Raw genomic sequence first — 27556 nt, forward strand, 5'->3', positions numbered from 1 at the left:
TTTCTGTCTTGTTTTACATAGACTTTTCACCGCGGTCCTGCCAGTCAGTACTGTGGTGACTAGTTTGACTGTAGGAGTTATAAGGCCGAGTAGAACATCAAAGAGAAAGACAGAATAACTATCAAAGGAAAGCAAAGCTTGAAACAAAAAGGTTGTTTTTGGAGCATAATCTGAAGTGACATTTGACTATCCCACTGTCGAATATGGCATGTACTCAATGTGTACTTGAGATTCATAGTGGGTTTATTTTGGTTTTGGAATTTTCGCTTGTTTTTTCACATATTTACATGAAATATTTTTTTCATTTTTGTGCTTCATTTTTCGTCCTATACAATTCTCTGCTGTGATAAACTGTAACCATTAAACTTGCCATGAAGCAGTACCCGTCTTAGGCAGCTGTTTTTTTATGTTCACTAGTTCATTTCAGAACAGTATTCTTCTTTACACCTTTGTTTGCAGTTGTTTATTTGACTTGTGTTTAACTGACACAAGCTGTTGACTCCTTATTTGCTGTCTCAGGGCTGTGTCTGACCTCTTCCTGTTCAGCTCCAAGAAGGAAATTGTCTGCCCTGTTTTCCCCGAAAATATAATATCTACGGATCAGACGTAGCACACAACCCTGAGCTGTTGAAATGGCATGATGGAAATTGGAGGGATGAGCTTTAGGGGACACTATTGAGCAACAAGTATCTTAGCCATCCAGGTGATGTTGCAAGGATGTAGATAAGCTCCAGCATTATCAGTTTAACATATAGACTGTTGAAATACTTGCTTCACCCATGCATCATCATAGCTCGGTCCTGGTGCTGGAATGTCAAGGGAATGCTCAGCCTCTGCTCATAGTTCGTATGGATTTCATCTTGTGACAGTGGGAAAGGTTTTGGTCCGGTGGAAGTCCCGGGCCATGGTTCCAGTTGGGAATAGGGTTTAGCTTAACTGGCCCGACATCATGCAAGGACTCTGGATCAGTCCATCCTTGTGGAGGAAGAGCTTTGCTGTCTGATTCCATTCCACACTTATGGTCACCGTCTTTCACTAGTGACTGAAAATAGGGAAGAGGCCCAGGCCAGACAGTCTACCTCAGTTCTCCAGCGAGTTCCTTTATTGCCTCAGATGAAAGGAATAAGATAAAGGAACTTTCTGTTAGATTTCCAGCAACATTAACCTTTTTTTTTCACTCCGCCCTTTTCCAGAATGGGGAGGAGAAGAAAGGGATGTTGGACCGACTCAGCAGTTTCTTCAACCCCAAAAGACGAAAAAGCCGGAACAGCCAGAATTCCGTTTCTTCCAGCGAAGCCACCTCTCCGAAGTCCCCCTTGTCTCCACAATCGCCAGAAGACGACGACCGGCTGAAGACTCCGACTCCTTCTGGAGAGTTTACGTGGCCTGGACATGGCGAGGACAGCAACCAGAACACCAGCGGGTCCAGCATGGCCTCGCTGCTCACCGACGACGCAGATCTGCCGTTCGCCGACAGCAACAGCAGCGGCAGGAGCAGCGTGCGGGAGGTCAGCCTCAGCAGGGTGACGGCCAAGGGTGAAAGGATTTCCGGGAATGACAGCCCCTCTGCTCTGGACATTGATTCCTCGGCTGGTTTTGCCGAGTCAGTGGTGGAGGAGGTCAGCAAGAGGCTGCAGCTTCATTTGGATGACAAGAAAACAGAGGAGTCCACCAAGAACGCTGCCGTGTGCCTGTCTCCCACTTCTTTAACCAAGTCACTCGGGGGGCCAAGGTCGCCGAATTTGACCTCTATTAGCTTAGGGTCAAAGAAAACAGTTGTGAAGGTTGGAGAGAAGAGCCATAGCAGCATCCTGAAGGGGATCACTTTTGGGTCACAAAAACAGGGGGAGAAAGGAGTGAGCAGTAAGTCAGTGACTCGGGGTCGGATATTGTCCAGAGAGAGCGTCACCACGCCAGAAAAGCAGCCCGAAGCAGAATCACCTGGCCATCTTCACAAAGCCATTTGGGTGGAAACGCACCTGGGAGAGGAGGAGGACTGGGGGAGGGAGGTGGTGAAAGAAAAGGATCCGATGAGTGAAAGGGAGGAGGTCTCCAGAGCTGACTCGCCTCCCGTGCTGGCCGTACCTGTCACTGTTATTCCTGAAGACGAGCCTGAGGGCACAGCACGCCGCTTTTCTTCCACCCTGGCACAGGGCGCCGGGCCAGAGTCTGCCTTGGCAGCAATCGAAGGGGAGGTCCAAACACCACAGCCACAGGAACCTGTTACTGCAGTCCCAAGACAAACTTCCCTTCAGGAGAAAAGCAAATCGGACGAAATCCGAGTGACGCGCAAAACTGTGAATTTGCCTTCAAGGAGCAAGGTTTTTGCTCACAAAGTGTACGTTAGCCCCGAGCCAAGTGAAGCCGAGGATCAGCTGCCTGCAGGGGATTACAAAAGAGACTCCACTTCAAATACTCTGGACACAACAGTAGCACAGCGGTGAGTTTCTCTTCCCTGTTTTTCTTCTGTGTGGTTACTTTTGAAAAGCCTCTTTGAACCTGGTGCAGACAGAAACAGCAAAGTCTGCTGCAACATGAGCTCTAAATTCTTGGGACCCATTGTTCCTGAGGTGAACAATACCAGTGAAACCTCCACTGACGCACTGAAATATTCATATGTTGTACATCTGCTCAGGAAAAAAAAGAGCCGCTTCAGCGCCCAGCTGAATCTACTTCACTTGACCAGAAGCATGTTTCCCAGTTCTAGCTGAGAGGCTAGTATTTGCCTTTAGTGTAGTATATTCCCTACCTCAATGTGTTAGTCATTACGGAACCTGACAAGCAACTCACTGTACACACTTTTGTTTGACTTCAGCGTTGCTGTCAGAGACAAGTTTTTCAGAGAGGAGAAGAAAAAAACGACTTACTGTACATTCCAGGTGGTAAAACATCAGACAGAAAATATGAAAAAACAGTTAGTTCGGAGAGTCTTAACAGCAAAAATACAATGTTGAAGCTTATTTCTGTGTTACTTCATGGTAGTGCCGAGTGTGATTTTTATTCTCTTTACACATGAATAGAAAATGCCACTGCAAACAGGTTAACACTGGTTTAATATTAAACACAGTTTTGCATTTAAACTGAGTCAGTTTAGTCAATGATCAAGCAACTCATGCCTTTAATCGACCAGAAATGTAGAAAACCTACTTTTGCCATCTCAATAATAATAATAAGCCAGTGTTCGTGTGTAGTAGTACAGTAGTAGTAGTAATGCAATGGATTCATCTTTTTAATATGATGATTATAAACCTGAAACATCAACATGTTAATGGAATTGGAATTTTGTGAAAGTATAATCCAGTCAGAACCTGCAAGAGGAACAAGGAGAGAGTGACTCATAATGACTCATAATGCCTTGAAAAATACAATTAAGAGCTTCGTTAACAACTGAGGTGATACAGCTCTTACACATTTGTTCTAGCCACTTTAGCATGACGAAATGACTGAAGGAAAAGAACATTTGGGGAAACGGAGAACCAGTTATTACAGGACAGTACAGTTCAATTCCCCACTTTTACATGTATTTGGAGTCACGACAGCCGAGCCATCGGTATGCGAGTGTGCCTGGTCAAGGCTGAGAAGTCGTCCTTCGTGCGAGTCCATCTGTACTGCGCACTTGGTCGCTTGCTCTCATGAAAACAGCACCTTACTGATAAGCATTGATGCACTTTCAGTTCCTATCCCACCTGTGACACCGTTCGAGTCGAGGACAGAGTGATGGCCGCCCCTTGGTGTTGACCTCAGTCCCCTTGACATAGCAATCTGGACACCTGACATTGATTCGAGTTATAGATTACTGCACTGTTTTTCTATATTATTATTTTCATACCTTCTTCTGATGTGGATTTTGGAGGCAACTGCCTTTGCTCCTCAGCACTTACGGTCATTCTTCTTCTCACTGACTCCACAACTTTAGTTTTCTGTGTGAATTCTAAAATGGCTGTCCCTCCCTTTCCTTTCAGATCGCCCAGTCTCCACCAAAACAATGGGAAACCACAGGAAGCCAATGCGATCACAGCTGACAGAAGCACTCCTGAAGGTGTAGAAACCAGCGAGGACTCAGACGTCTTTGATGAAACTTCAGATATGCAGCGAGCAAAGTCGCGGTCCACGGTGTCCATGGGGCGAGCCAGTGGCACAGCCTCTAAAAGAGGTGGGAAGGCAGCAGCGGAGAGCAGAAATGTCCCTGTCAGTGGACTGAAGACCCCGAAATCAGCCAGTGGAGAGAAGGCCAAGAATGTGACCACAGAGACAAAGAGCTCCATAAAAGTAGGAGCCTCCGGTGACACGCCGCTGCTGAAGGAACAAAGCAGCATTTCTAAGTCGGCAACAGTAAAGGACGAAACTCTACTCGGGTCAAAGTCCAGAATCCCCAAAAGGCCAACATCTGACACAGATTTAAAATCCCAGGAGACACCAGATAAATCATTAGGAGCTGATGACTCCAAAACACAGAAGCAAGCCAGAAACACCAGTGAAGCAATGAAAGTAAAAGTAGAGCCTTCTCCTAAAACCACCAAAAAGAAGGTTAACCTGAAGCCAAGACATGATAAAGTCTCAGTTAAGATGCTCAACGGTGGTGAGGAACACAGCACCGGGAAAAGCACACTGCAAACAGACACCGACGATCCGGATGCCAAGAAAAAACAGCAGCTGGAAAAAAGTTCCTTGGCATCCCGGAGTCGGCTGCCGGTTTCATCACCAGCCAGGAAGAAGAGCGATGAGTTGCTGGAGACAGGTGAAGCTGAGGCTGGAAGATGTTCAGATGGAGTCAAAGAAAAGGGGTTTGGGGCACGAGTGGAGGGAGAGGTCATCGAGAAAACACAGTCTGAAAGCACCAACAAAGGTGAGACACTGAAGCGTGTCGTTTGACTGTGATTGAATTCTTCACTTCAATCTGGTTGAGCTAGGAAGTAAAATAGCTTCCTCACTGTGGCCGGTGTGACACAAGGGTCGATCCGCTCATCGGTTCTCTTGTTGCATGCCAATACACAGACTTACTGCTGCACTATATTTGAACAAGGTTTGACTTTCAGAAAGAGGTCGATATGTGCTAGTGAGCTTACACAGATTGAGTTATCAAAGCACTTTCAGTTGACAGTTATCTGCTGCTTTGTTTGTTTCGATTCCATATCTGAGCATTTTTTTGTTCTGGTGAAGATGAATCATTTCTCTTTTCCTCCCCAAACAGGAGTGCTTTTGTCAAGCAAGACATCCAAACAGGCTGCAGTGGTGGCCAACGGGCGGGAACCCAGTGACACACCTACAAAGACTGAGAAAGCAGTGTTGAAGCTGCAGAAACCCGCAGACAAACCCCTAAAGAAAGTGGCCATGGACAATAGCGATGTCTCACCTTTGAGCAAACTTCCAACCAGAGGTCAGAGAATCTTAGATAAATTATTACCTAAAAAACAAGAGCCTCCCACCACTGAGGTTTCTGCTGCGTCCAAACCAAAAGAAGTCGCTGAAACCACTGCCAGAACAGCCGCTGGTGTTGCGGATCATTCAAAGGCTAGCAATGAAACTCTCTGTAAACAGGAAGAGCATGTTGAAAAACTATCGAGCCACGAGCCAAGCTCTGCTGAGGGTGAGGCGGAAGTGAAGCAGGAAAGGGAACCGTTAGCTCTGAATGATAATATCACTGAAAATGAGCCGATAACAACAACACAAACTGATGGAGAGCCTCAGTCTATTGCAGGCGTTGTTGATATAAAGACTGAAGAGGAACCACAAGCTGCATCTGAAGAGCGTCCAAAAGACACCAGTAAACCTGAAGGGCCTGAGCCAAAAACAGACGATGCAGTGGTGGTGGAGGTAAACACAGATAAAAGCAATGAAGATCTAAACCTGGAGAAATGTCGACCAGCGGAACACATGGAGAAGGAACCTGCTCAGGTCAACGTCACAGATTCATCACCTCAACACCTCCAAGGTGAGCAAACTGAACTCAGAGCAGAAATGAAAACCTTTTTAAATAGTTCGGATCCTGAAGATCAGAAAGCTGAAACCTCAGCCAACACGCCTGGTGAAGGTGAAATACTTGAAACTCAAAAGACTGATGTCATCACAGCAAGTAATGAGGTCATTCAAAGTGAGGAGAAGGAAGAGTGTCGGGGACCAGATGTTGAGAAGGCCACAGGCTTATCATCCCAACACGTCCAAGGTGAGCAAACCGATCTGGGAGATGACATGACAACCATTTCAAGTAGGTCTGATCCTGAAGATCCTGGAATCTCAGCCAACATGCCTGGTGAAGATGTGCAAGAGGAGAGTGAAATACCTGAAACTCAAACCGGTAACCTCATCACAGAGAGTAATGTGGTCAAGAGCGAAGCTTGTAGGGATCCTGACGTTGATGTTCAGTCAGAGCCTATCGTTGTCTGTAAACCACCGCAGAATGTTGAAAGTCAGCTGGACAAAGACGCCATTTTACTAGACAAAGCACCAGAAGACTCAAATGAGGAGATGACTTCGGGGCATGGCAGCGAGAAGGATGAGCTCAACATCGAGGCTAAGGATGAACAAAAGCACTCCCCAGAGCTTGAGCCCCACGTGGAGGAAAATGGCACCAAAGCGACGGAGAATGTAGAGAAAACATTCGAGTCTGTGAGCGAGGAAGAGAAAACTCTGGGTATAAAAGATACAGTGACACACATTGATCCTGTGGATTCTCCGCAGACAAGTCCACCACCTACTGCTGAAGTTAGAAATGAAAGCAGGACAAAATCAGATGTGGAGGACTCTCCCAAGTCCAAACAGGAGCAGGAAACACAGTCAGCTCAGCCTAATGAAAGTAAAGTAGACACATCCAGTTTAGTAGCTTCAAAGGGGGACATGGAAAACCAGATTATATTATCTGATGTGGCGAACCATGAGCGAAGCCTCAACACAGTATCTGAAAGCTCAACCTCTAATGTCGAGCTGAAAGTGAACCACCAAAGTGAATCTGAGGATCAAACATCTGAAGACGAAGAGGTTGCCAACCCTTACCCTGACCCTGTTCTTCAGGTGGCTCCTCAGATGAATGTTGACCAGCAGCCATCAATTGATCATCTCGAAGACATGAAGGAGGCGGTGGAAAACTCTGGATGTCTGCAGGCAGATGTCAGTAATGAAAGTCGACAAGAAGTTCTGGAAAACCAACAGTCAGTTGAAGCTCATAATGAAATCAACAAAGAACAAATCTTGGCAAGCGAAGATGTGAATGGAAACGATCTGGTGAAGGAGCTGCCAGTCCGCGAGCAACACGAGAAGATTCAGAAACCGAATGACGAACATGTAACAAATGTTGAGGATACAATCCAGGACAGTGAACCTGATGTTGCAGAGGGTGGTGTGAAAGAAACAGGGAGTGGAGAAGATGCTGGAGTAACAACGCATGTTGTTGAGGATGAAGCAAAAATGCGAGATGACCAACAACCACTGGACACTCCCGTTGTTTCAGATGCAACATGTACTGGTACGAACGCAGAGGAAAACAGCATTGAGCTTGTAACCTTCCCTGACGAAATCGTCGCAGAAGAAGTTCCAGATGAGCCAAAGCGCATTGACGGTGTTGAGCTGAGTGCTACACGTGAGGAGGGTGCTGAAACAAACCTGGAGGTTATGCTAACACCAGAGACAAGACAGGACTCTGAGTGTCGCATGAGTGTTGAAGGAGACAAAGCCATGACGCAAACTGATCTGAAGTCGAAAGATGTTGGTGAGGAGAATGAATCTGTACTCGATACCAAGGTGAGAGCGGAACAGAAGTCTGAAGAGCCAAATGACCTCAAGCCTGTTGAGATCAGCAATGTTTGGACTGAGGAACCCACAGAAAACATTGCTGTATCTAGTGTTGAAATCCTGGAAAATTCAGTTGTAGATCAGGGTCGAGTTGACCAAAATCAAAAAGATCAGAATGAATCCATGAGAGTGGAGCAGAAGTCTGAAGAATCAAATGACCTCAAGCCCGTTGAGATCAGCAATGTTCGGATGGAGGAACCCACAGAAAATATCACTGTATCCAGTGTTGAAATCCTGGAAAACTCTGTTGTAGATCAGAGTAAAGTTGACCAAAACCAAGAAGATCAGAATGAATCTGTACTCGATACCAAGGTGAGAGTGGAACACAAGTCTGAAGAACCAAATGACCTCAAGCCCATTGTTCGAATGGAGGAACCCACAGAAAACATCAATGTATCCAGCGTTGAAATCCTGGAAAACTCTGTTGTAGATCAGAGTAAAGTTGACCAAAACCAAGAAGATCAGAATGAATCCATGAGAGTGGAGCAGAAGTCTGAAGAATCAAATGACCTCAAGCCCGTTGAGATCAGCAATGTTCAGATGGAGGAACCCACAGAAAACATCACTGTATCTAGTGTTCTGGAAAACTCTGTTGTAGATCAGAGTAAAGTTGACCAAAACCAAGAAGATCAGAATGAATCCATGAGAGTGGAGCAGAAGTCTGAAGAATCAAATGACCTCAAGCCCGTTGAGATCAGCAATGTTCAGATGGAGGAACCCACAGAAAACATCACTGTATCTAGTGTTCTGGAAAACTCTGTTGTAGATCAGAGTAAAGTTGACCAAAACCAAGAAGATCAGAATGAATCTGTACTCGATACCCAGGTGAGAGTGGAGCAGAAGTCTCAAGAACCAAATGACCTCAAGCCCGTTGAGATCAGCAATGTTCGGATGGAGGAACCCACAAAAAACATCATTGTATCTAGAGTCGAAATCCTGGAAAACTCTGTTGTAGATGAGAGTAAAGTTGACCAAAACAAAGACGATCAGAATGATGAAGTGTCAGTGCAGAAGGTCAGAGCGGTCGGCGGCGGCAAAGACGAGTCAAAACCTGTGCTAAATACAATTGAATGTAAATCTCATACGACTTTGTTGGTTGCTCCAACTGCTGAGAAAAAAATTGTAAAAGTACCGGACTCCCTGAAACTCGCTCCAAGCACGAGTCAGTTGCAGCTTCAGAGTGAAGCTCCCTCGAGCTGGCTGGACGTGGAACACAGTCGTAAGCAGAAGAAAGAAAGCAAAAAACGAATCAACATGTCGGCCAGCGAGGACGAATCTGTGGACGAGGATGATTTGGACGACTTTATCCGGAGCATCAAAGAAGGCGGCATTCCTTTCTCACTGCCTCCGAAACGCCACGTTCGGAAGAAATCTCCCTCCCCTCCGTTTGCTATGCCGGCCATCAAAGAAGATCATTTCGAGAAAGCGTTCGATCCTGCCGAATTTCAGTTCGGCCTACGGAAACAAGGCAGAAGCACCAGAGATCCTTCACCGGCAATGGTCATCAAACAAAACGCAGCCAACAGAGAAGGGAGGTCAGCGGAGAAACGTGGACAAGATCACTCAACACCACCACCTACTGACCAACCTGACTCGCATGCCAAGGTCAACGGCAAGGTCGAAGCTGCAGTCGTGGCAGAAGAGGAGAAGAGAGAGATTCCAGAGCTACCAAAGAGACAGTCCCGTCTAGAAAGGATGTCAATTCTGTCCAGCTTGCTCAGTTCCCCACAAACCTCCAGGAAGGGTCAGAAGGAAGCAGCCTCAGATTTACACAGCCCACTTTCTCCAAACAACCACGAGGGGTCGACCTCGTTTGGACTGATGACTGTTGAGCCACAGGTGAATGGCGCCCGGACAGATCATGAGGATGTGAAAGTTCGAGGTCCAAGTGAAGAAGCAGTGGACGGGTCCACGGTCAGCTCCACCTCCCCGGCCCTCAAGGTGAGCAAAACAGAGCCGACAACAACCACCACAACTAAACAGACTCTCAACACAACGGTTGACCTGAACCAAAAGAGTAAACAAGAGAAGAAAGTCTGGGGGAACCGTTTTCTCCCCGACAACAACGTCCGGAAGAATTTGCCGAAGAAGCTTTCACAGAAGAAGGTGGGCATTTCAGTTTTTTTGATGGGGATATTAATATTAATTCTTCCGTCTACCCGACTCGCACACAGGTTCCTGCAGTAAGAGGCTTCCACAAAAGACCTGGAAAGGTAGGACTTTGTGACTGAATAGCAAGGATCCATTAGAAATGGCTGTTTCAGTTGGGCTGTCAATCATGTCTCCAGATTGTCATACATCAGCGTGGTGCGTTTGAAGGAGAAGCGTTTGAAATCCACGGTGATTTAGAGGATGCCACTGCACTGAAGCTGTCCCCGGTCATATCTGTGAGGGTCGTCCGAGGATGGTGAGTGTCGAAGGCCTTGAAAGACTCGTGAAGACCGAGCTGACAGGATGTTTTATTCCCACTGCAGCTGGCTTCTCTATGAGAAACCCGGCTTCCAGGGGAGAGTGATTGCCCTGGAGGAGGGTCCCACTGAGCACCTGGAGAACATGTGGGCAGAAGAGGAAGCTCCCAGCACCCCAGACCAGATGGGTCAACCAGCAAAGTCACCGATGGTTATTGGTTCTCTACGACTGGCAGTCAGGGTGAGGATCTCACCACTGCTTGACCAACGTGATTCTTAAAGGATGGCGGCGTCTATGCTCAAGAGTCTTCACCGGAATGAAAGGGACTGATATGTTGCTCTTTAACATTAACGGTGTAACCCCTGTGTTTCCCAGGACTACACTTTCCCAAGAATCGACCTGTTTGCAGAGGTCAATGGAATGGGGAGAGTGATGTCATACTGCGACGACACAGTGGAGATCGGCTCCTATGGGCTTCCTCAGACTACTGGCTCCATTAAAGTCCATTCTGGAGTGTAAATATATATTTTATAATATATAACTGAGCACCTTTCACAGCTATGTTGAGTTCACTCCACTTTAAAAACAAGTAAATAAAAGTAACAATAAGGGTTTTCAAGTTCAGCTAGTCATCTAAATCTCCTCATGTCTTCAGGTGGTTGGTGTACAGTGATCCCGGGTTTGGGGGGTTTTTAGCCGTGCTGGAGGCTGGAGAGTACCCCTGTCCCGAGGCCTGGGGATTCCCCCAACCCTTCGTTGGCTCAATCAGACCTCTCAGAATAGTAAGCTTAAGAATATATTCATGTCTGACTCCTAATATTACAGCACTTAATGGACGCTCTTGTGAATCTCGCAGGGGCCGATCCGGGTCGAACGTCCGAAGGAGGTTAAGGTGGGTTTCTCAAATGTGTATGTATGTATGTCAAATGTATTACATTGAATTAAAACTTTAACAAGATAGTGTCTGTGGTTCACTGTTTTGCCATGTAGATGTCAGTATTTCACTTAAACACATTAAAGTGAGGTTTTCCACCTAAAGAGCAGCGCAGTCTAGAGATTGTCTGAACAGAAAATGACCCACACTCATGAAGGCACCACTTTGCAGGCAATACTGTACGAGAAACCCGACTTCACTGGAGAGACTATTGAAGTGGACCAGGAACTGTACGACCTGAGCACAGAGCTGGACGATGAACAAAGCAGGAGGACGCTCCCGACAGTGGGGTCCCTGAAGATCCTGGGTGGTCTGTGAGTGATCGTTCGTCATCACAGTTGAGACAGTTGGGAGGTGCAGGCCTAAGTACTTGTCATGTCGTAGGTGGGTTGGATACCAGGAGGCTGAGTTTGCGGGGCAACAGTACCTCCTGGAGGAGGGGGAGTATCCTCACTGCAGCGACTGGGGAGCGTCAGAGGACGGACTGCTGTCACTGCGGCCTCTTCTCACGGTGACTTGCGTGATCACTTGATCGATTTTTAACACACGACGAGAGGCTTCATGCTGTTCTTGCTCTCCCTAGGATTTTCTCTCCCCACATATGAAACTCTACTCTGAGAAGAACCTGGACGAACTGGGCCTTAGTGTGAACGTGATGGGTCCGGTTCTCAACACAGAGGAGATGGGCCACGGGATGAAAACGCAGTCTGCTAACGTCATGTCGGGAGTGTGAGTGACACAATGACAGAAGACAAAAGAACCTGATCCATTATTGAGGGACACTTTGATCGTCAGAACAGGCTTCACAAACAGCTGGACTCGCATTATCCTTGCTGATGCATGACAACGAATGACTGACACACCCTTACGACTGGGACAGGAGCCGCCTTTGATTAACACAAAACAGTGTTTGCATTACGCCTGACTACCAATGAGAAAGCTCTTTTGCTAGTTGCTTTCCATGAGACTGAGGTTTACTTAACTTATCAGAGCATGGATTCACGTCATGTCTCTAACAACCAAGCTTTACAAGCGTCATGCTCAATTCATTAGGCAGCGTTTAAGATACGAAAGCAGCAGCTTACCAACCTGATGCGTCACTTTCAGATGGGTGGCCTTTGAGAAGCCTGGCTTCAGTGGTGAGCTCTACGTGCTGGAGAAAGGCCTGTACTTGCAGCCTGAAGACTGGGGAGCAGCGAACTACAAGATAGCGTCCATACAGCCAGTCTTCTGTGTAAGAACAAATGGACTCGGTTGTTGTTTGCTTCAGTCATTGCTCATCTTTTCTATTCGATCTGGTAGGATCCACTGATGGGGGCGCCGTCCAAGGTACGACTTTCTCCTGTCACGTGATGTGTGTTCTCGCTCATGCCAGTGTGTCTACCTGTCCAGGTGCATCTGTTCTCCGAGCCGGACTTCCGAGGTCGGCGGCTGGTTTTAGAAGACAGCGCAGCAGCTCTAGAAGAAGAATTCCATATCCAGTCATGCAGGGTTCTGTCAGGAAGGTGAGATCGACCGTTCCATTCTGACCTTGTAAAAAATATTGATTTTAAAACATATTTTTGCCCTATTTTTATGGTCTTGCTGGACTGTCCTGGTTCAACTTCCTGCTGTGTAACTGTGCTGTGACTTGTGATGTGTATTGCAGCTGGATTTTCTTTGAAGGCGACCAGTTCACAGGGGAAACGTACCTGCTGGAGGAGGGCGATTACGCCAATCCAGAGCTGATGGGCTTCCAGTCTGCAGACTCCAGAGTTCGCTCCGTACAGATTGTCGGACATGTGAGTGTTTGCGTGAGAGTGCGTGTGTGTTTGAAATCACCGTTAATCCTTCTGAACTGTCGTGCAGGAGTTGTCTCTACCTTCCGTGGTGCTGTTCAGCAAAGTCGGCTGCCGAGGGCGCCGCCTGGTGTTCAGAGGCGGAGCTGTCAGTCTGCTGCATGGGGGATTTGATGCACACATACGCTCCCTAGTGGTGGAGGGCGGCGTGTAAGTGACTCGCTTTCCTGGTGCCCCTTTACAGGGTGCAGCTGTTGGCAGCAATGCATCATTACAGGCAGACTCTAACTGTTGAATTTCTCATCTGCAGGTGGGTTCTGTACGAAGGCAGTAACTACCGAGGCCGGCAGGTTCTGCTGCAGCCCGGTGAAGTTACTGACTGGTTCAAGCTCACCGGTTGGAGCAAAGTCGGATCTCTGCGGCCGCTGATCCAGGTACCCAGCACAGAAACACAACTGGAGTCATGGATTCAGCTGTGCTGTGGTTTCAACAGTAACATTTTGACCGACAGAAACCTGCCAACGTCCGTCTGCGCAACAAGGAGTCAGGAGGTTTGATGTCACTGACCGGAACGCTGGACGATGTCAAGCTGATGAGGGTCCAGGCCTTGGAGGAGACCAGGGGGATCGAGCAGGTGTGGCTCTATCGAGACGGTCACCTCTCCTGCAAGGTACTGGACCGGCTATTGTGCTTCACTGTGGAAATTGGAAGTGATCCAGTTCAACCTGACGCTGATCTCTGTGTGCAGCTGCTGGAGGACTGTAGCCTGGAGACCTCCGGCACCGTGCTGATGGCCGGCTGCCGGCTGTGTGTTTCACCCGAGCGAGGAAAAGAGAACCAGCTGTGGAACATCAGTGCTGACGGTCGGGTGCACAACCACCTGAAGCCTGATCTGGTGCTGGAGGTCAAAGGTGAGAAAGCACAGCTCCTTTCCATCACTCTATGGGAGGAGAGTTTTTTTTTAAACAAGAAGACGGCATCAAATACATTTTTTGAGACTCGCAACAACTTACTTCAGTTATGACTAGCGCCAAACAGCGCCATCTGCTGGTAGAATTTTGTATTGCTGGGGAAAAAGGGTTTTGGGTGTTTTTTGGATGTAATCCTAAAATATTAGCTCACAAAATGTGTTCAATTCATCCCAAATATAACACGAGAATCGTCTTAAATTTCAAAGAAAAATAACATTAAAAGCTTACCGGTTAGTTGAGGTATGAAAACTACTTGAATGTATGTAAAATGTTAACCGAAGAAATTCTCATGTCTCATGTCAAATAAAAAAGTATATATTGTGTTAATATAATCGATAGGAGAGTTTATTATATTCTTTCTTGCATTTTTCCTCTTGAATTGTTGACTTGCAAATGGTAGTTTCACTGCACAATAGATGGGAAAAGGCGCCGACTCTCCATGAGCCAAGCAGTGTTACATGTGGAATGTTCTCTGGTGTTGCAGGAGGCCATCAGTACGACAAGAACCAAGTGATTCTCAGCTCATTTGACGAAAGGAAGCTGAGTCAGCGCTGGACTGTAGAGGTTCTCTGACCACAGACATTGCTAGTTCAAGGAATTCCTTTTTTTTATATAGAACATGTTTGACATCTACCACCAGACCTGGAGATGTAGATCCCTTCACTCACTAGCACCAGTTTAGCTGTGTGGCATGAATCAAATGTGAACTGTACAAAATGAAGTCTTGCCTCCACTCCAAAGATTTTTGTAACTCCACTGTACAGTTTTGATAAGTTTTTAGGATAAATGTGTGTAGATAGCAACGTGGATCAGCAGTGATGAATATGCTGCCAGATTTTGTAAATATGTACAAGAGAAATCTGTTACAGAATAAAGTAAAATAAGAAAATTGTCTCTCTTGTCATGGATCTGTGCTGTGAGTCACTAGGGGAGAACTTGTTTCAGATGATTCAGCGCTATCTTTATTTCCCTACTAAAAGACGAGGGGTGATGACGTCATATAAGAGGATGATGCAAAGCAGTTAGTTTATATCGTCATTAACGCATGGCTGCTGTTTGAGGAGCTCATCAATTGTCACTGTCGGCGAGTTGAAGTCTGTATATCGGCCGCTAGGTGTAACTGAAATACATTTTCTCATCAGGCAAATATATCCAGAATGAATTGGAACACGCCAATTTCACCAGAATCATTTTTAATCTTAACTGAGCAGCTTCTTCCAGGTGTGAAGGTTGAAAACATGGACCAGATTGACTGGAGTCTTCAAACAAAACTCATGACTCATCAAATTCTTCCTCTTGCTTGCCTATAAAACTGAAATTTCAAACTTGGAATTTTGCCCTGGATAGGGGCGAAATATATTATTAAGCTTTGAGATGACAAATGTCTTCCTTCACGTGCTAATGCTTTTAAATATGCATTTGATTTCGTTCACTAAAAAAGCAGAGACGTGCCAGCTATTTTCCTTAGCTTGTGGGAACATGTGAATAATACAGCAGTTGTTCAGTGAACCAGGGCTAACATCTAAAACCCCTCCGAGTCTGGGTCAGGCAGGTGCCATAAGCTGCGACGTCTCTGCTGACTCCCTGACCGCGACTGTCACTGTCACTGTCAGAGGACCAGCAGCCTATATAGGTGAAGAAACGCCCCGAGCCTTCAGCCCCTCTGGACCCCGGTGACCCACCTGCGTTACCTTTCACGTTCAAGTCCTTTTGGCTGCTCTGAGGTGGTTTGCTCAGAGCCACATCAGGTGGCTCATCACCCTGGAGAACCAGTGGCCTTTTTTTGCTCTTCCTGATGGTGTTCCGAGATCTTCTCTTTGCGACGCAGACATGAGGACTATGAGGGATGTTTTCAATCTCACCGTGTGGAACCTTAAGCCTATCGTCTGTTCCAGGGGATCTCTGCACCGCTTTGTCCACCATCACAGCCTTGGCTGGTTTAGCTAACCACTCGGAGACCAAAGTATTGAGCTGCTCCAACACCTCCTCCAGCTTCTCCCGCTGCTGCACCTGGTCCTTCTTCAGACTTTCCATGGCACTTTTCAAACTTTCAACTTTCTGTCCCAGGTCTATTATGGCGTCTTGGCTCTGAAATAACAAGCTATTAAATATCAGTTGAACAAACTAGACAAAACCAAACCTGAACTCCTCACCTACCTGTTGTATTCTGACGTCAATTTCTTCCACAGTTTTCACTTTGTCACATAAGGCGTCCAAGTGACCGGTAATGTGACGCCACAGGCTGTTCAGGCCGCTTTGCACTGAAATATCACATTTACTCAGCAGTAACTCAACTACTGCGTAAAATACTTATCACACAGAAATGGCTCCACCTAGTGATCTTAAATAAGTACTACCTTGTGAAATGTCAAACTAGTCGAGTCTTGAATTCAACGGCATGGAAACCATTTTTAAAGCAAAAAACAGTTGTGATTCAAAACTGACCGGCCAAAGACAGATCACTAATCTTCTCCAGAACACCTTTGCTTATCGAATTATTCTCCTTGGTGTCAGAAACAAACTGCTGGATCTGAAAATAAGAGCATCAGATGACACCAAGAATTCAGAAGTAAAACAACTCAGTAATTCATAACTTACCTTGTGCAAAGTTTCCTGAATATGCCGACATTCTTCAGCAAAGACTTGACTATGATTGGACAGACTTCATGATAGATTCCATTGAAATACATGAGTAAATATAGTACATTACCTGTCAGACTTTTCTTTTTTGACTTCAGTAAACGCACCCAGGAAGTCCATTGTGTCTCTTGAACCGCCGGACAAGGGAGGCCTTGCGCTGTGATGGCCAGAATATTTGGGGCCACTGCCCTAGATAGTAATAACACCATTGTTTAGTACATGTTTGGCTCCCAGTGAGGAGACATGATGCAGCCCCACATGCCTCCAGTGAGTTCTGTTGGGATGACCTGGTTCTATCCTGGGATGCTCCCTGAGAAAGAAACTGAGGCCTGGAACGCTTGTACGAGCCAGACCGTCTGAAAAAATAAGATTAGTTAGAGAAAACATGCAAAAGCAGCCTTAGTTTAACTTTAGGTTTTGGTTCACATATGCGCCTCAGGTTGTCTGGTAGAACCCAACATACATGATGTATGTTTTATACACAAATTCGAGACAAATAAGGACTGTTCTTCTCTTTATTTCTTGAACTATGTCTATTTAAAGAAAGGGTACATTTAAAAAAGAACCTACCTGTCTTCAGCTGCGTGGAGTACGTCTCTAATAATCCTCAAGTGGTTCATAGTTTAGGAACTTGCTAGCAAACGCTAAATATATTGAATTCACTGACTAATGTTGTGGAATTCTACGTGCTAGCTTATACCTAGCATAAAGCGACAGGCATGTTTGTATCGTTTGGTTGTAAATTAACAAATATATGCTACGAAAAAGTATCGGTTTGATGAAAGAAAGTGTTTTTTCTTTCTTTCTTTCTTTCTTTCAACGCTCGGCTATGCTAACTAGCTCCAGGTGTAGAATCCTCGCGCCAAGCCACGGCAGCGAGGTGCGTTCAAGGAACCGAAAGACGTTGGAATTATGGCCTCGTACTGAAAGAAATTATTTCAGAACACATTCTGTTGATAATTTAAATAAAAAAAGAAATACGTTAACGTGTGTTTGTAGCAGCCATCTCTTTCCACGTTGGTCAACGGAATTTGCTTTTACTTGTTCACTCACTTCCACCCTCATGATCATGTCGTTGTAACATCTCCCCGGACTGATTTTTGAGTCACCAAAGATCGATATTACATGAACTAAAAACCGCACTGTTATCGTTACTCTAAAGGTATCTGTAACTCGCTTTGGATAGTAACAATAACTCGCCCTGGTTGAAAGAAAAAAAAAACAGACGCCCGAACAGGGACTTGAACCCTGGACCCTCAGATTAAAAGTCTGATGCTCTACCGACTGAGCTATCCGGGCCCTGCTCAGTGGTAACATGCCCGGATATATATTGGCATTTACTACTGATCTGTTCTATATTTTCGTTTCATGTGTATCGATTCTCTATTGAGGAATGACGTTAAGCCGAGCCACACGAAGAAAAGGGGTATAGTGGAGTGTTGCCTCCCTTGACACTCGTTCGTGTCGTGTTAGCTTAGCATTAGCCGCGAAGCCGGACGCTCAAACTCAGGAGTGACTGATAGTTACCGGTGAGAATTGTGTGTTGACCAATATTTCGTCAACTTCATATTTCAATCGTATGAACTGTTTAGGTTATGCGTTTAGGAAGTTGTTTAAAGCGAGTGCTCATTGAGTTCACTGAAGTATTGTACCATTTTGAGCCTTTATTAACTATTTGTACACATGTAAATAACACAATTCGTTAAATCTGATAACTGTCGATAATAAATTGACAAACGTCAATAAATAAAGTATCGTGATCATATCATTATTCATTCCTTTGCTGTTAAATGTTTAGATTTTGTGTATTGTTATTTGAAAGAACACATTTCTGCATTTGTGGTTTGTTGACTTGTGTAATTTTTCAATTCGCTGTTGCCAACTAGATGAAAAATACTGTTGTGTTAAAAGAAGAGTAAAAGTAGAAAAGTAGACTTTGAGTGAGAATCTCCATCTAATGCCCTCACTCATATCAAGTGGAGAAAATGACTTGACTGTGAAACCACGACGTAGTTGACACTTCCAACTCAGAAGAAGTCAAACCGATCACAGGTGTTTGTTTTTTTCTTCAGAGGCCAGTATTGATGATGGCAGTCTAATCTAATGAATTCATTGGAATCTTTATAAACCAAAAGCGCCACCGAGTGGTCACTGAAAATTAGGACACTGTTTCATGACACCTCATCTACCTATCACTAGAATCAATAACATGACGCCCCGATAACAGTTGTTACATTCAAATCAAGGAAAAATGCCCTTCACAAAATACGGTTGTTGATTTAATGGATGGATTTACATCTGTACAAAATACTACGTAAAATACAAAACAGGCAGAAAAATAAAATAGACTTGCCTCAACCTGTTATTCCACTCATTTAAATAGGCATTTGACACCTTACCGCCGACGCCATGAAACATCAGTCACTGTGGCACCGTAGATTGATAAATAACATTTGACACAACAGAAACACAACTGTCCCTTCCTCAAGAAACATTAAAGTGCATAAGTGTTTCTGTACAATTAAAAATGAAAGAAAACCAAATCATAAAAAATGATGAGCATTTCGTGGCATTAGTGGGTGACAACCATGCACTTGTGCTCGGGGGATATTTTGGGAAATTTTCGGTGCTTTAAAAAAACACCCTCTAACCATTGCTAACAAAAAAAAAAGAAATTGCACTTCACATTTATAATGTTAAAGGAACTCTCTAAAAGTGAGCTGGTTCATGTTTCAGCCCACATTAAAAGATGAAGGCTTCTGTCTTAAAAGCAACACATTCCCTTTCCGAAAGTGATCGATTCTAACGTTAAAAGTCACATGAGTTTTTTTGTCATAGACTGAATATATTGATGAAATCTCCTCTTTCCTCTTCGGGGGTCAGTAGTAGGAACGTGCTCACGCAGCTGCGTTATGTAACCTGAAGGGAGACACACGTCATTGAGGCGACAAATATAAGAGAAGAGATTTAAAAAGCTGTTAAAAGCACAGGTTTGACCTTGTGAATATGAGGTGGCATGTCGTCCTCGGAGCTCTCCTCTGGTAGTGCCTCATGGTGTCTGAGATCTGCACCTTCTGACCAACCACCAAGCGCTGCTCCAACTGAGCCGCCCACATTTCCAGCAGCTCCTGCAGGCAGAGAGACATGTAGATTAATAACGTCAGCTCAAAAGTTTCGAGGAGCGCTGATACCTGTCCCCGCTCTCAGCAGCTGTGTGTTGCTGTGTGGCGAAGCCTCCTGCTGGCTGGCGGAAGTATTGCCAGAGGCTGAGGCAGAAGGAGGAATGGCGCTGGGACTTGGCATGATGGGAAAGGTCTGGGAACGTGGGAGGTTCTTCCTGTGAGGCTCGCTCCTCACCTCCTCAGGAATGCTGTCACTGCTTTCGTCGCTATCCTGCCGATGCCAGGTGTGACGAGAGAGCTCGCTCCGGGACTGCTGTTTGTGAAGCTGCACGCCACGCAGACATGAGAAAAAACAAGATCAGGTGTGAAGGAACTTCAGTTGGCCTCAGACCTGCACTCGTGCAGACCCTGGTCAAAATGTAAATGTAAGTGACGATGCAAATGAGTTAAAAATAAATAAATAAATAAAAAGATGTTGTTTACCTCGTGAATGTAAAGAGCGTGGATGCTCATCTCAGTGGACGCATACTCAGACAGGACCATGCTAGTCAGCTGACCCTCCCACGCACTGCTCCCAGAACTCACAGTCCGAGCATCGGCCCTGAGGCAAGACGAAAAACCACGTTATTAAAAGCCCCTTCTACAGGCATGTTTGAAAGTCTTTGTCTCAGTACCCAGAGCTGGCCATCATTCTGCTCACGGTTGAAGTCTGACCGAAGGTCCTGAGGCCATGACCCGCGCTGGCTTTCATTTGAATGCTGCTGCTGACAGGTGAAAGAGACTGCAAGGCTGATGCTCCGTCTCGGACGCCAGTGGCTGCAGGGTGGGTCAGAGAGGTGTCGCACCCGAAATGGACGGAGCCCAAAGGTCCGGCCAGAAGATTTGCAATGAGGCTCCTTGGCTTTACAAAAATAAAAAAAAAGAGAATGAGGGAGGCATTAGATTAGTGTGGCCCGTGATGTCATTAGTTTTTATAAAACTAAAAATGTTCATAACACCAAAAATTTTATTTCGTACTTTGTAAAATTAAAAAAAAAATGTGTGGGTCAGCCATAAATAAAAATATCTTAAAAACATTTCAGAAAAATGAATAAATGTATTGTTCAACATACATGTTTTGCTTTTGAGTTCTCTTACGGTTTATATTTGAACATACATTTTATTAAATACACAAGCTTGTTTTTATAACAACATGGCATAACTACACCTGTGACTATCTTTGTTAATAATAGCATAAATAGGGGATAATAAATCAGACCGTTCCATGCTGGGTAATGGCAAAACAAACCCCAATATTAATAATGTTCAACACCTTTTGTTAAAAGGCCACTAGATGGCAACCTGTGCTCTAAAAATCATTGGATGTGAGCAACCATGTCAATGAAACCTCACATCATTTTTTACCCAAGAGTGCCATCTAGTGGCCCCTGAAAATAGGGAGCCTTATCAGCCCATCACGAGTTACAAGCCACTGGACTGGGGCCAAGGTTCAGACTTTATTAGCAGTGTGTATGGCACACTGAGCTCAAGTAATACTGGGCTAGAGAGTCCATACCTCTGACTCTGAGTAAGAGAGTGGATGGATGATGTCTGACGTCCCAGTGGCTTCTCTTTGCACTCTCTCTTTCAGCTGACTGATGAAGTGTGTGGTCTCCTGAGGCGGCTGCCACTGAGGGTTGGTAATGGCAAAGTGCATCAGGGACAACTCTGTTTTCCCGTCCTCGGCCTGCTGGTAGATGGACGCCTCGGTTTTACCCTCAGACATCCACTGGATGAGGAGACAGAGATCAACACATTTAGAATTTTGACAGTGCAATTTGAGGGAACAAACCCTCACTTAACTTTTAGTCACTCCAACAAGGTTTTCAGAGAATGAAATGGTGTGAGAGAACAGATCAGAGTCCAAAAATGAAAGTTAACTGGGCACACTGTGGTACCAACGACCAGGTATGGATCAGAAGTGAGGTTACAAGTCTCGCTCACCGCAGGATGTCCATGTTGCCGGACGTCCATCTGAGCAAAGGAGCACGTGTCTCCTACACCAATGACCTCCACAGTGAAGTTCCTGAAGAAGTCAACAATCTCCAGCGACTTTCTCCTCAGACAGAAGATCAAGATGATGGGAGTCACCAGAGGACTAAGAAGTTCTTCTAGTATAAAAACCTGGCAAATGAGAGGAAGGTCAACACAGATCATCAGGAGAGACTTCAGCTGTGTCCCATTTCTCACCCTAACACTCATTTTGACCCTAACACTGGGTTGTGTGCGTTCAAGTGTGAGAGAGTCCCAATACTCTTAAGACCAAGGGCACTCGCTGTTCACCACTTGAACAAACCGAGTTGAAATGAAGTGGACAAGGATTACTCTTCCGCTTGTTTACTTTCTGTCGTATCACATGGTATCAACACAAATGGTCTACCATGTCTGACAACATGGCCAATGCAACATGGACGTACAAAAGTATGTTTTTATTTCTTCTTAATAAACAACAGTCGGCTAGCATCCATGCTAACATTAACATTGTCATACCTCTAACAAATCTATCACCGCAACGCACCCATTTCTTCTCCGCTGGTTCACCAAACCCAGTGAGATTATCAGCGCTGATGCAAGAGGTTGCAAAAACGCCGGCATTCCAAATCAATACACATATGCAGGAAACATAACTCTACACAGCCATTCACACGTTGTCTTTACGCATGGCATGTTCACTTACATTACGTGTAAAGCGTAACATCGTGAAGTGTTGTCCCAATTCTTAGGGAAGTCAATCACTTCACTTCGTCATCGGAGGACACTTCATAGTGGAGGGCACTCAAAACCAACTGCTAGTGTTAAAGTGCGAGTGTTACGGTGAGGAATGGGACACAGCTTAACACTCGAGTCAGACACACAAACTCACTGCTTTGTACTGGAAGAGTTGTGAGAACTGGTCGCGGGTCTTGTACTTGTGAGCGTGTCCCTGCCAGTGGTCGGGCATGTAGTGGATATGAGCCAGTATGACTCGCAGCAGCTGCTCCGGGCAAAACACCATGTTCAGATCTGGAATGAAAGACCTATAGGACAGAACAGAGCCGTGTGCTGTTACTGATGATTAAATAACACGTTTGGAATAAGAGGTGAAAAACATATGTGCAGAATAACTAATCAAAACAAACAGTATTCAGCATTTAAAACTACTATAATCTAATCCAGGAAGATCTAGATTTTCAGACAGCAAATTATGTTTGGATTTTTCAGCTAACTTCGGATCAATTATGAGTAAAACGAGGCAAACTGTGCAGCAACAACTGGCATAACAGCACTTTCAACCATTGAAGTCATTATTTAAATGTGAGTGTCTCACCTGCAGACAGTGATGCACACTCCCAGCAGCGTGATGGAGGACAGGACATGTTCCACTGCCAGCACGTCCTCGTCGTAGATTGTCAGCGCGATGAGCACGGCCAGAACAGAACCAGCAAAGAACGCTACATTCTTGGCTACCACTGTCAACAGCGGTGAAAGAAAGCAGTTCATGTACTTGGATGCTGGCTGGAAGATAATAAATACAGAAGAGCAAAGCAGATTAGAGGAAACAACTGTATATAGATAATATTTTTGCATTAAAGGTTTTCAGAGCAACAAGTCCAGTCGAGTCAGTTAACAGGGGCTGACTCAAGTCGATGATCTTCAGACTAGTTTTGGTTTGACAATAGGACAACTGAAAAGGCAGTGGGGCCTATTTTCATCCCCGCTGTCATTTCAATGTTTTATCCATAATTTTTCTACATTTTTCAGCATGCAATGAGCACAGTCGGACAGACGGTGGCGGTAGCGTCAGTTTCTATAGCAGACACACAGGAGACTCGACATAGAGGCTCCTGAATGGCAGGGAAAACCTTCAGACCACAGGTAAACCCACATTCAGTCTGCTTTTGAAGTTTTATTTATTTTATCACAGTGAAAAGGTCAAGTTTGAGTCAAATGTCAAGCATTTTGGTCTTGCCTTGTTAGAGTATCTGTATAGAGTATCTAAGCAAAGTTCAATATTTTTAGATGGAGTTTTAGTATTAAAAGTATTCGTATTAAAAAGCCTTTGGAAATGTTTCAAACATAGTTACGGCAATTTACACTATAAAAACATGCTTCATATATTAGCTGGTTTTCACTTATTTTGTCAGTGAGCAGCAGGATGCTACTGAAGGGGCCCTGTTTATATGTGTTTCCAATGCAGGACATTCACAAATTTACACCCCACCATAACAAGTAACAGTCTAAACATGAATCATAAACTGCTACACGACAACCGACAGCATCAAAAAACAGTCATCAATGGCTAAGAGCAGAAATGTTTTGAACATAATTGGTGTTTATTTATGAGACAGATGAGTTAACAGCTCACCTTGTATCCTTTGCTCAGGCGTGACATGAGCTCATGGTCCAGCTCATTAAAGTGGCGCAGGTAGCACCGGCCGTAGAGAGACCAACGTCGCGCCCCAAGAGAACCAGGCTCCCGTTTGATCACCTACAAACACAGAGAGTCTGCGGCTTGTTGACAAGCACAATCGAAGCAGCGGCAGCCGTCACCTCAACACTCTACCTCAGTGTAGCTGAAGAAGGCATAGAGGATTTGCCACACAAGAATGACAGGACACAGCAGCAGATTGGCGACACCGATCCACAGGATTCGCGATGCTAATCTGTCAGCCAACTCCAGGCGATTACCACCTCGTTTATATTCTGGTTTCAAGCTCCATTCGTTTTCAAAAAGAGAGCCTGAAAATGAAAAGATATTAGGGCACGATACTAGGTTTCGACCAAACGTACAACTACCATACCTGGTCCCCAAAAAAAGATGAGCTCAAAGTTGTACTTCAGACCACGAGTGTAGAAGACTACGTCGCCAAGGACGGGGAGTTGAAACCGAACAGGAAGCAGTGATTTATTCACCATAGCAACCTGAGGAGAAAACTGCATTATGGGGGCCGTGGTTGGAGTCGCATGTTCACAGTCTCATAAAGTTCCCTAAACCCACCATGTAGTTTTTGAAGCGAAGGATGCGGTGGTAAATGTCCAGCTCCGTCAGCTCTTTTTTATGGATGCATATCTGGTGCTCCTTTTGGATCTCAACTATTCGGGCCTGGACCTCTTGCCACGTTGCATAAGGAAGCTCTGACTAAAAAGTTCAGAGTTTCAGTCAATAGTTTGCATGGAGATTACCCTCATATTTGCCATGAAAAAGTCATTTTTCTAGAAGTGCTAGTGAGATCTCGAAAAATCTTTCATTTTTCTGGCTTAAAACTAAAAACAACTTCCCATTTGAAATTCCTGGGCCCATCATCTCATCTGGTTTAAATATTAAAAGTAATATTTTTTACTTTTTACTAATGCGAAACAACCATAAATTCTTACCATAGTCATCTTGAGGGCGTTAATGTAAAATGATCTGATCTCCCAGTAGCAGCACACATTGTAGATGAATTTCACCAGCCGGTGAAGCCAGAACACACCGGAGATGATCAACACGAAAATCACAAAGGCATTGTTTGTAATACTGCGGAACAAATAAAGGGTTTCATTGTATAACATGCCGGTTATTTAGTTCAGCAACAAATGCAAGCTGTAAATAAAGCAACTCCAGGATACCACTGAGGGCGCTGTTACATGATGCACCATAATAACACAAGCTCACAAATCCAGTTGGAACAAATACCATGCCATGTAAACAGAGAGTAATTCAAAACCTCACCGTGCACTACAGACGTCCACAGGGAGGAAAGCATCAGGCAAAGTGACTTTCGAAGAATCTGTGTGATTCACAAACTTGTTGGCAAAGAGGATGTCATAGTCTACACAGTTGGCTAGGAATACAGTGAAGCCCACCACGAACAGCAGCTGACTGGATGGACAAGGGGGGAGGCAGACGAGCAGAACGTTACCTCCTTCCACTCTCATAAACATTCATCTTTCAGGATCAAACATTCCGTATACGTACACGAGCTCAAAGATCTCGCCTAGCAGCATGCAGGTGAATCCATTTTTCTGATGCAGATTATAAACGTACAAGACGTCAAGGAAAGAACAATTGAGAAAGATATAAATTTAAGGCTGCAACTAACCACTATTCGTATCGTACTCCACCATAGTCAGTGCTAGTCACTGACTATAGGGGAGTAAGAAAAATAAATCTTGTTTGCACAATAATGTATTGACCAATATTTTATATAATATATCGGTCTGCTGCTTTTGTGATTTGTGGTTAATACTACTGACCTCCTTCTGTACACTGGAGTTGTATAAGGAGCAGCTGTTTCCTCTGCTGGACTGTGGCTGAGGTGAAACTGGACTCAGTTTATAACAATGAGCTTGTTTTCATGCTCATAGCACTGCATCGGTATTGTGTGATTTTTTTATTCTCCTTGAAATAATGGCTCCTCTGAACAAATATCACATTGTCGTACTCACAGCAACATATTGTGATTCCAATAATGTAAATAAGAGTTAAAGAAATTGTATTGTTGCGCTTTTGTAGTTATTTTCTGTTTTTTTAATTGTTCTAAATGGTTTTATGTTTCATCCTTCTGAAGTGAGGAGCTACCACCTTCATGACTAAGCAATAATAAAACCAATGACATCATTGAAAAGGATATTCTCTGGAAAAACAGATCCAGGTTTTCAATGTGATCCCACTGAGCTGCAAGACACGTTAAAAAGTACAAGCTTTTTAGAATAAAAATAGAAATGGTGTCATAATAATCACACATAAGCTCCAATCATCACATATTTCTATGATTGTGTTGGTGTAGGTGAGACATACATTTCGCTCCTTCTGGCACGTGCATCAACAGGTCCTCTTCTCCCGGGGCATCGTCGCCGTACGACGCATCCAGGCGCTGATAATCTACGTCCACGTGTGACATGGTGACGGCCGCCTTGGTCTCAAGAAGTGTGTAGGTACACGGCTGCAGCCTTGAGAAAGTAACAAGACAAAGTTAGCAACTGACAAGGTAACTCACACACAGAATCATGCACCTGAAATGGCAAACAAATTGTTGATGGAACAAACCAGACGTGATTCAAAAGTCTATTTCAATTTTTAACCAGATTTTTTTCCCTTCGAGCATGGCCAACACAATTTTCTAACCAGTTCTTTTTTATGAAATAATCTGTCGCAAGTTAAACCTACACCAATAGTTTCCTCACTAATACTGTCAAACCTGGTGCCACAGTCTTGACACACTGGATTAGCGTCCTCCACATCTGACAACATTCTCACTGTAAAAATGCACGTCCCTGCAAATTCCCCGCAAATCTTTAGCCACACATTTGTGCGCTACAGTTCACACTACACAGACCTATCTCAAAAGCAGCTTCCTACTTTATGACTCAGGTTGTGCCTCCTTTTAGCGCCACGTCCTTTATGACTCAACATATTGGAAATAACAGTGCTTTATTTAAAAATGGATTCCAAACTGACTGGTTTAGTAAGATGCAAACGATATTACCTCCATTGCTGTTACTGGTTCCTCCCAGATGTTTCGAGCTGAACACAAGAAGTATGCAGGTTATTTGAAAAAAAAAAAAAGGACAGCAGGATTTAGTTTAGCGTTTAAACTTATAGTTCAATGACTCCATATATTACTATTTGAATCGTTTATGTTGGTGTCTTTAAAGTGTAAACACTGACGAAGCCTACAGTGATTCGAGTTAGTAGCGTAAACACTCAGCATAGGCCGCAATTTGACGCCATTAACAGAATTCTCCGGTTAAGTAGCAGCTCACACTGACCAGTCCGTTCAGCCAACACGTCACTCGGGTGAATGTCGTCGTTACGCCGTGTATTCGGATCGTCCGCGTCCTCTTAGAAGTCATACATGATCGGTTTCATTTTCACAACAGCCATCGATGTTGTTTCTCCGTCACGCGTGACGGACT

The 27556-nt window shown here is 44.8% G+C and overlaps 3 protein-coding genes and 1 non-coding gene across 9 annotated transcripts in view; 1 reads left to right on the plus strand and 3 right to left on the minus strand.

Moving 5' to 3' along the window:
- The window catches only part of LOC128747121 (microtubule-associated protein futsch-like), a 30705-nt gene extending 15942 nt beyond the window's left edge, over positions 1 to 14763 (plus strand). For all 4 annotated transcript variants that reach the window (XM_053844720.1, XM_053844722.1, XM_053844721.1 and 1 more), the window contains 21 exons: positions 1194 to 2440; positions 3963 to 4846; positions 5192 to 9891; positions 9960 to 9998; positions 10074 to 10192; positions 10260 to 10434; positions 10570 to 10709; positions 10850 to 10976; positions 11051 to 11086; positions 11300 to 11442; positions 11513 to 11639; positions 11712 to 11857; positions 12236 to 12362; positions 12431 to 12457; positions 12521 to 12633; positions 12777 to 12909; positions 12977 to 13116; positions 13217 to 13340; positions 13418 to 13576; positions 13655 to 13817; positions 14362 to 14763. In XM_053844720.1, coding sequence (XP_053700695.1) covers positions 1194 to 2440; positions 3963 to 4846; positions 5192 to 9891; positions 9960 to 9998; positions 10074 to 10192; positions 10260 to 10434; positions 10570 to 10709; positions 10850 to 10976; positions 11051 to 11086; positions 11300 to 11442; positions 11513 to 11639; positions 11712 to 11857; positions 12236 to 12362; positions 12431 to 12457; positions 12521 to 12633; positions 12777 to 12909; positions 12977 to 13116; positions 13217 to 13340; positions 13418 to 13576; positions 13655 to 13817; positions 14362 to 14450 — 8958 coding nt within the window. In that variant the 3' untranslated portion in view covers positions 14451 to 14763. The remainder of the gene's footprint in view (positions 1 to 1193; positions 2441 to 3962; positions 4847 to 5191; positions 9892 to 9959; positions 9999 to 10073; positions 10193 to 10259; positions 10435 to 10569; positions 10710 to 10849; positions 10977 to 11050; positions 11087 to 11299; positions 11443 to 11512; positions 11640 to 11711; positions 11858 to 12235; positions 12363 to 12430; positions 12458 to 12520; positions 12634 to 12776; positions 12910 to 12976; positions 13117 to 13216; positions 13341 to 13417; positions 13577 to 13654; positions 13818 to 14361) is intronic.
- On the minus strand, positions 273 to 17643 carry LOC128747122 (uncharacterized). 2 transcript variants are annotated; one of them, XM_053844725.1, is made up of 10 exons: positions 17088 to 17640; positions 16780 to 16873; positions 16588 to 16706; positions 16476 to 16524; positions 16323 to 16407; positions 16035 to 16138; positions 15560 to 15965; positions 12513 to 13846; positions 2086 to 12358; positions 273 to 1996 (listed from the first exon to the last, which is right to left on the minus strand). In XM_053844725.1, exons 1-8 carry the CDS (start codon positions 17135 to 17137, stop codon positions 13842 to 13844), a joined length of 912 nt encoding a protein of 303 aa, XP_053700700.1. In that variant the 5' UTR covers positions 17138 to 17640; the 3' UTR covers positions 273 to 1996; positions 2086 to 12358; positions 12513 to 13841. The 2 variants fall into 2 exon arrangements, with proteins under 2 accessions (XP_053700700.1, XP_053700699.1); XM_053844724.1 differs by having other exon boundaries at positions 12513 to 15965; positions 17088 to 17643.
- Positions 17644 to 17743: 100 nt separating this feature from the next.
- Positions 17744 to 17816, minus strand: trnak-uuu (transfer RNA lysine (anticodon UUU)). The gene has a single exon. It is a non-coding gene; the product is annotated as a tRNA-Lys (tRNA).
- Positions 17817 to 18783: 967 nt separating this feature from the next.
- atg9a (ATG9 autophagy related 9 homolog A (S. cerevisiae)) lies at positions 18784 to 27556 on the minus strand. Of its 2 annotated transcripts, XM_053845138.1 has the most exons (20): positions 27410 to 27556; positions 27127 to 27164; positions 26439 to 26590; positions 26272 to 26315; positions 25617 to 25681; positions 25371 to 25520; positions 25034 to 25175; positions 24657 to 24797; positions 24460 to 24580; positions 24222 to 24397; positions 24024 to 24146; positions 22986 to 23173; positions 22542 to 22695; positions 21623 to 21802; positions 21195 to 21407; positions 20314 to 20540; positions 20123 to 20240; positions 19709 to 19964; positions 19515 to 19645; positions 18784 to 19436 (listed from the first exon to the last, which is right to left on the minus strand). In XM_053845138.1, the coding sequence occupies exons 3-20, from the start codon at positions 26539 to 26541 to the stop codon at positions 19428 to 19430; spliced, it is 2541 nt and encodes an 846-aa protein (XP_053701113.1). In that variant the 5' UTR covers positions 26542 to 26590; positions 27127 to 27164; positions 27410 to 27556; the 3' UTR covers positions 18784 to 19427. The 2 variants fall into 2 exon arrangements, with proteins under 2 accessions (XP_053701113.1, XP_053701112.1); XM_053845137.1 differs by lacking the exons at positions 27127 to 27164; positions 27410 to 27556 and adding an exon at positions 26839 to 26976.

This window comes from Synchiropus splendidus, chromosome 16 (genome assembly GCF_027744825.2).
Source record: "Synchiropus splendidus isolate RoL2022-P1 chromosome 16, RoL_Sspl_1.0, whole genome shotgun sequence".
Taxonomy (NCBI): Eukaryota; Metazoa; Chordata; class Actinopteri; order Syngnathiformes; family Callionymidae; genus Synchiropus; species Synchiropus splendidus.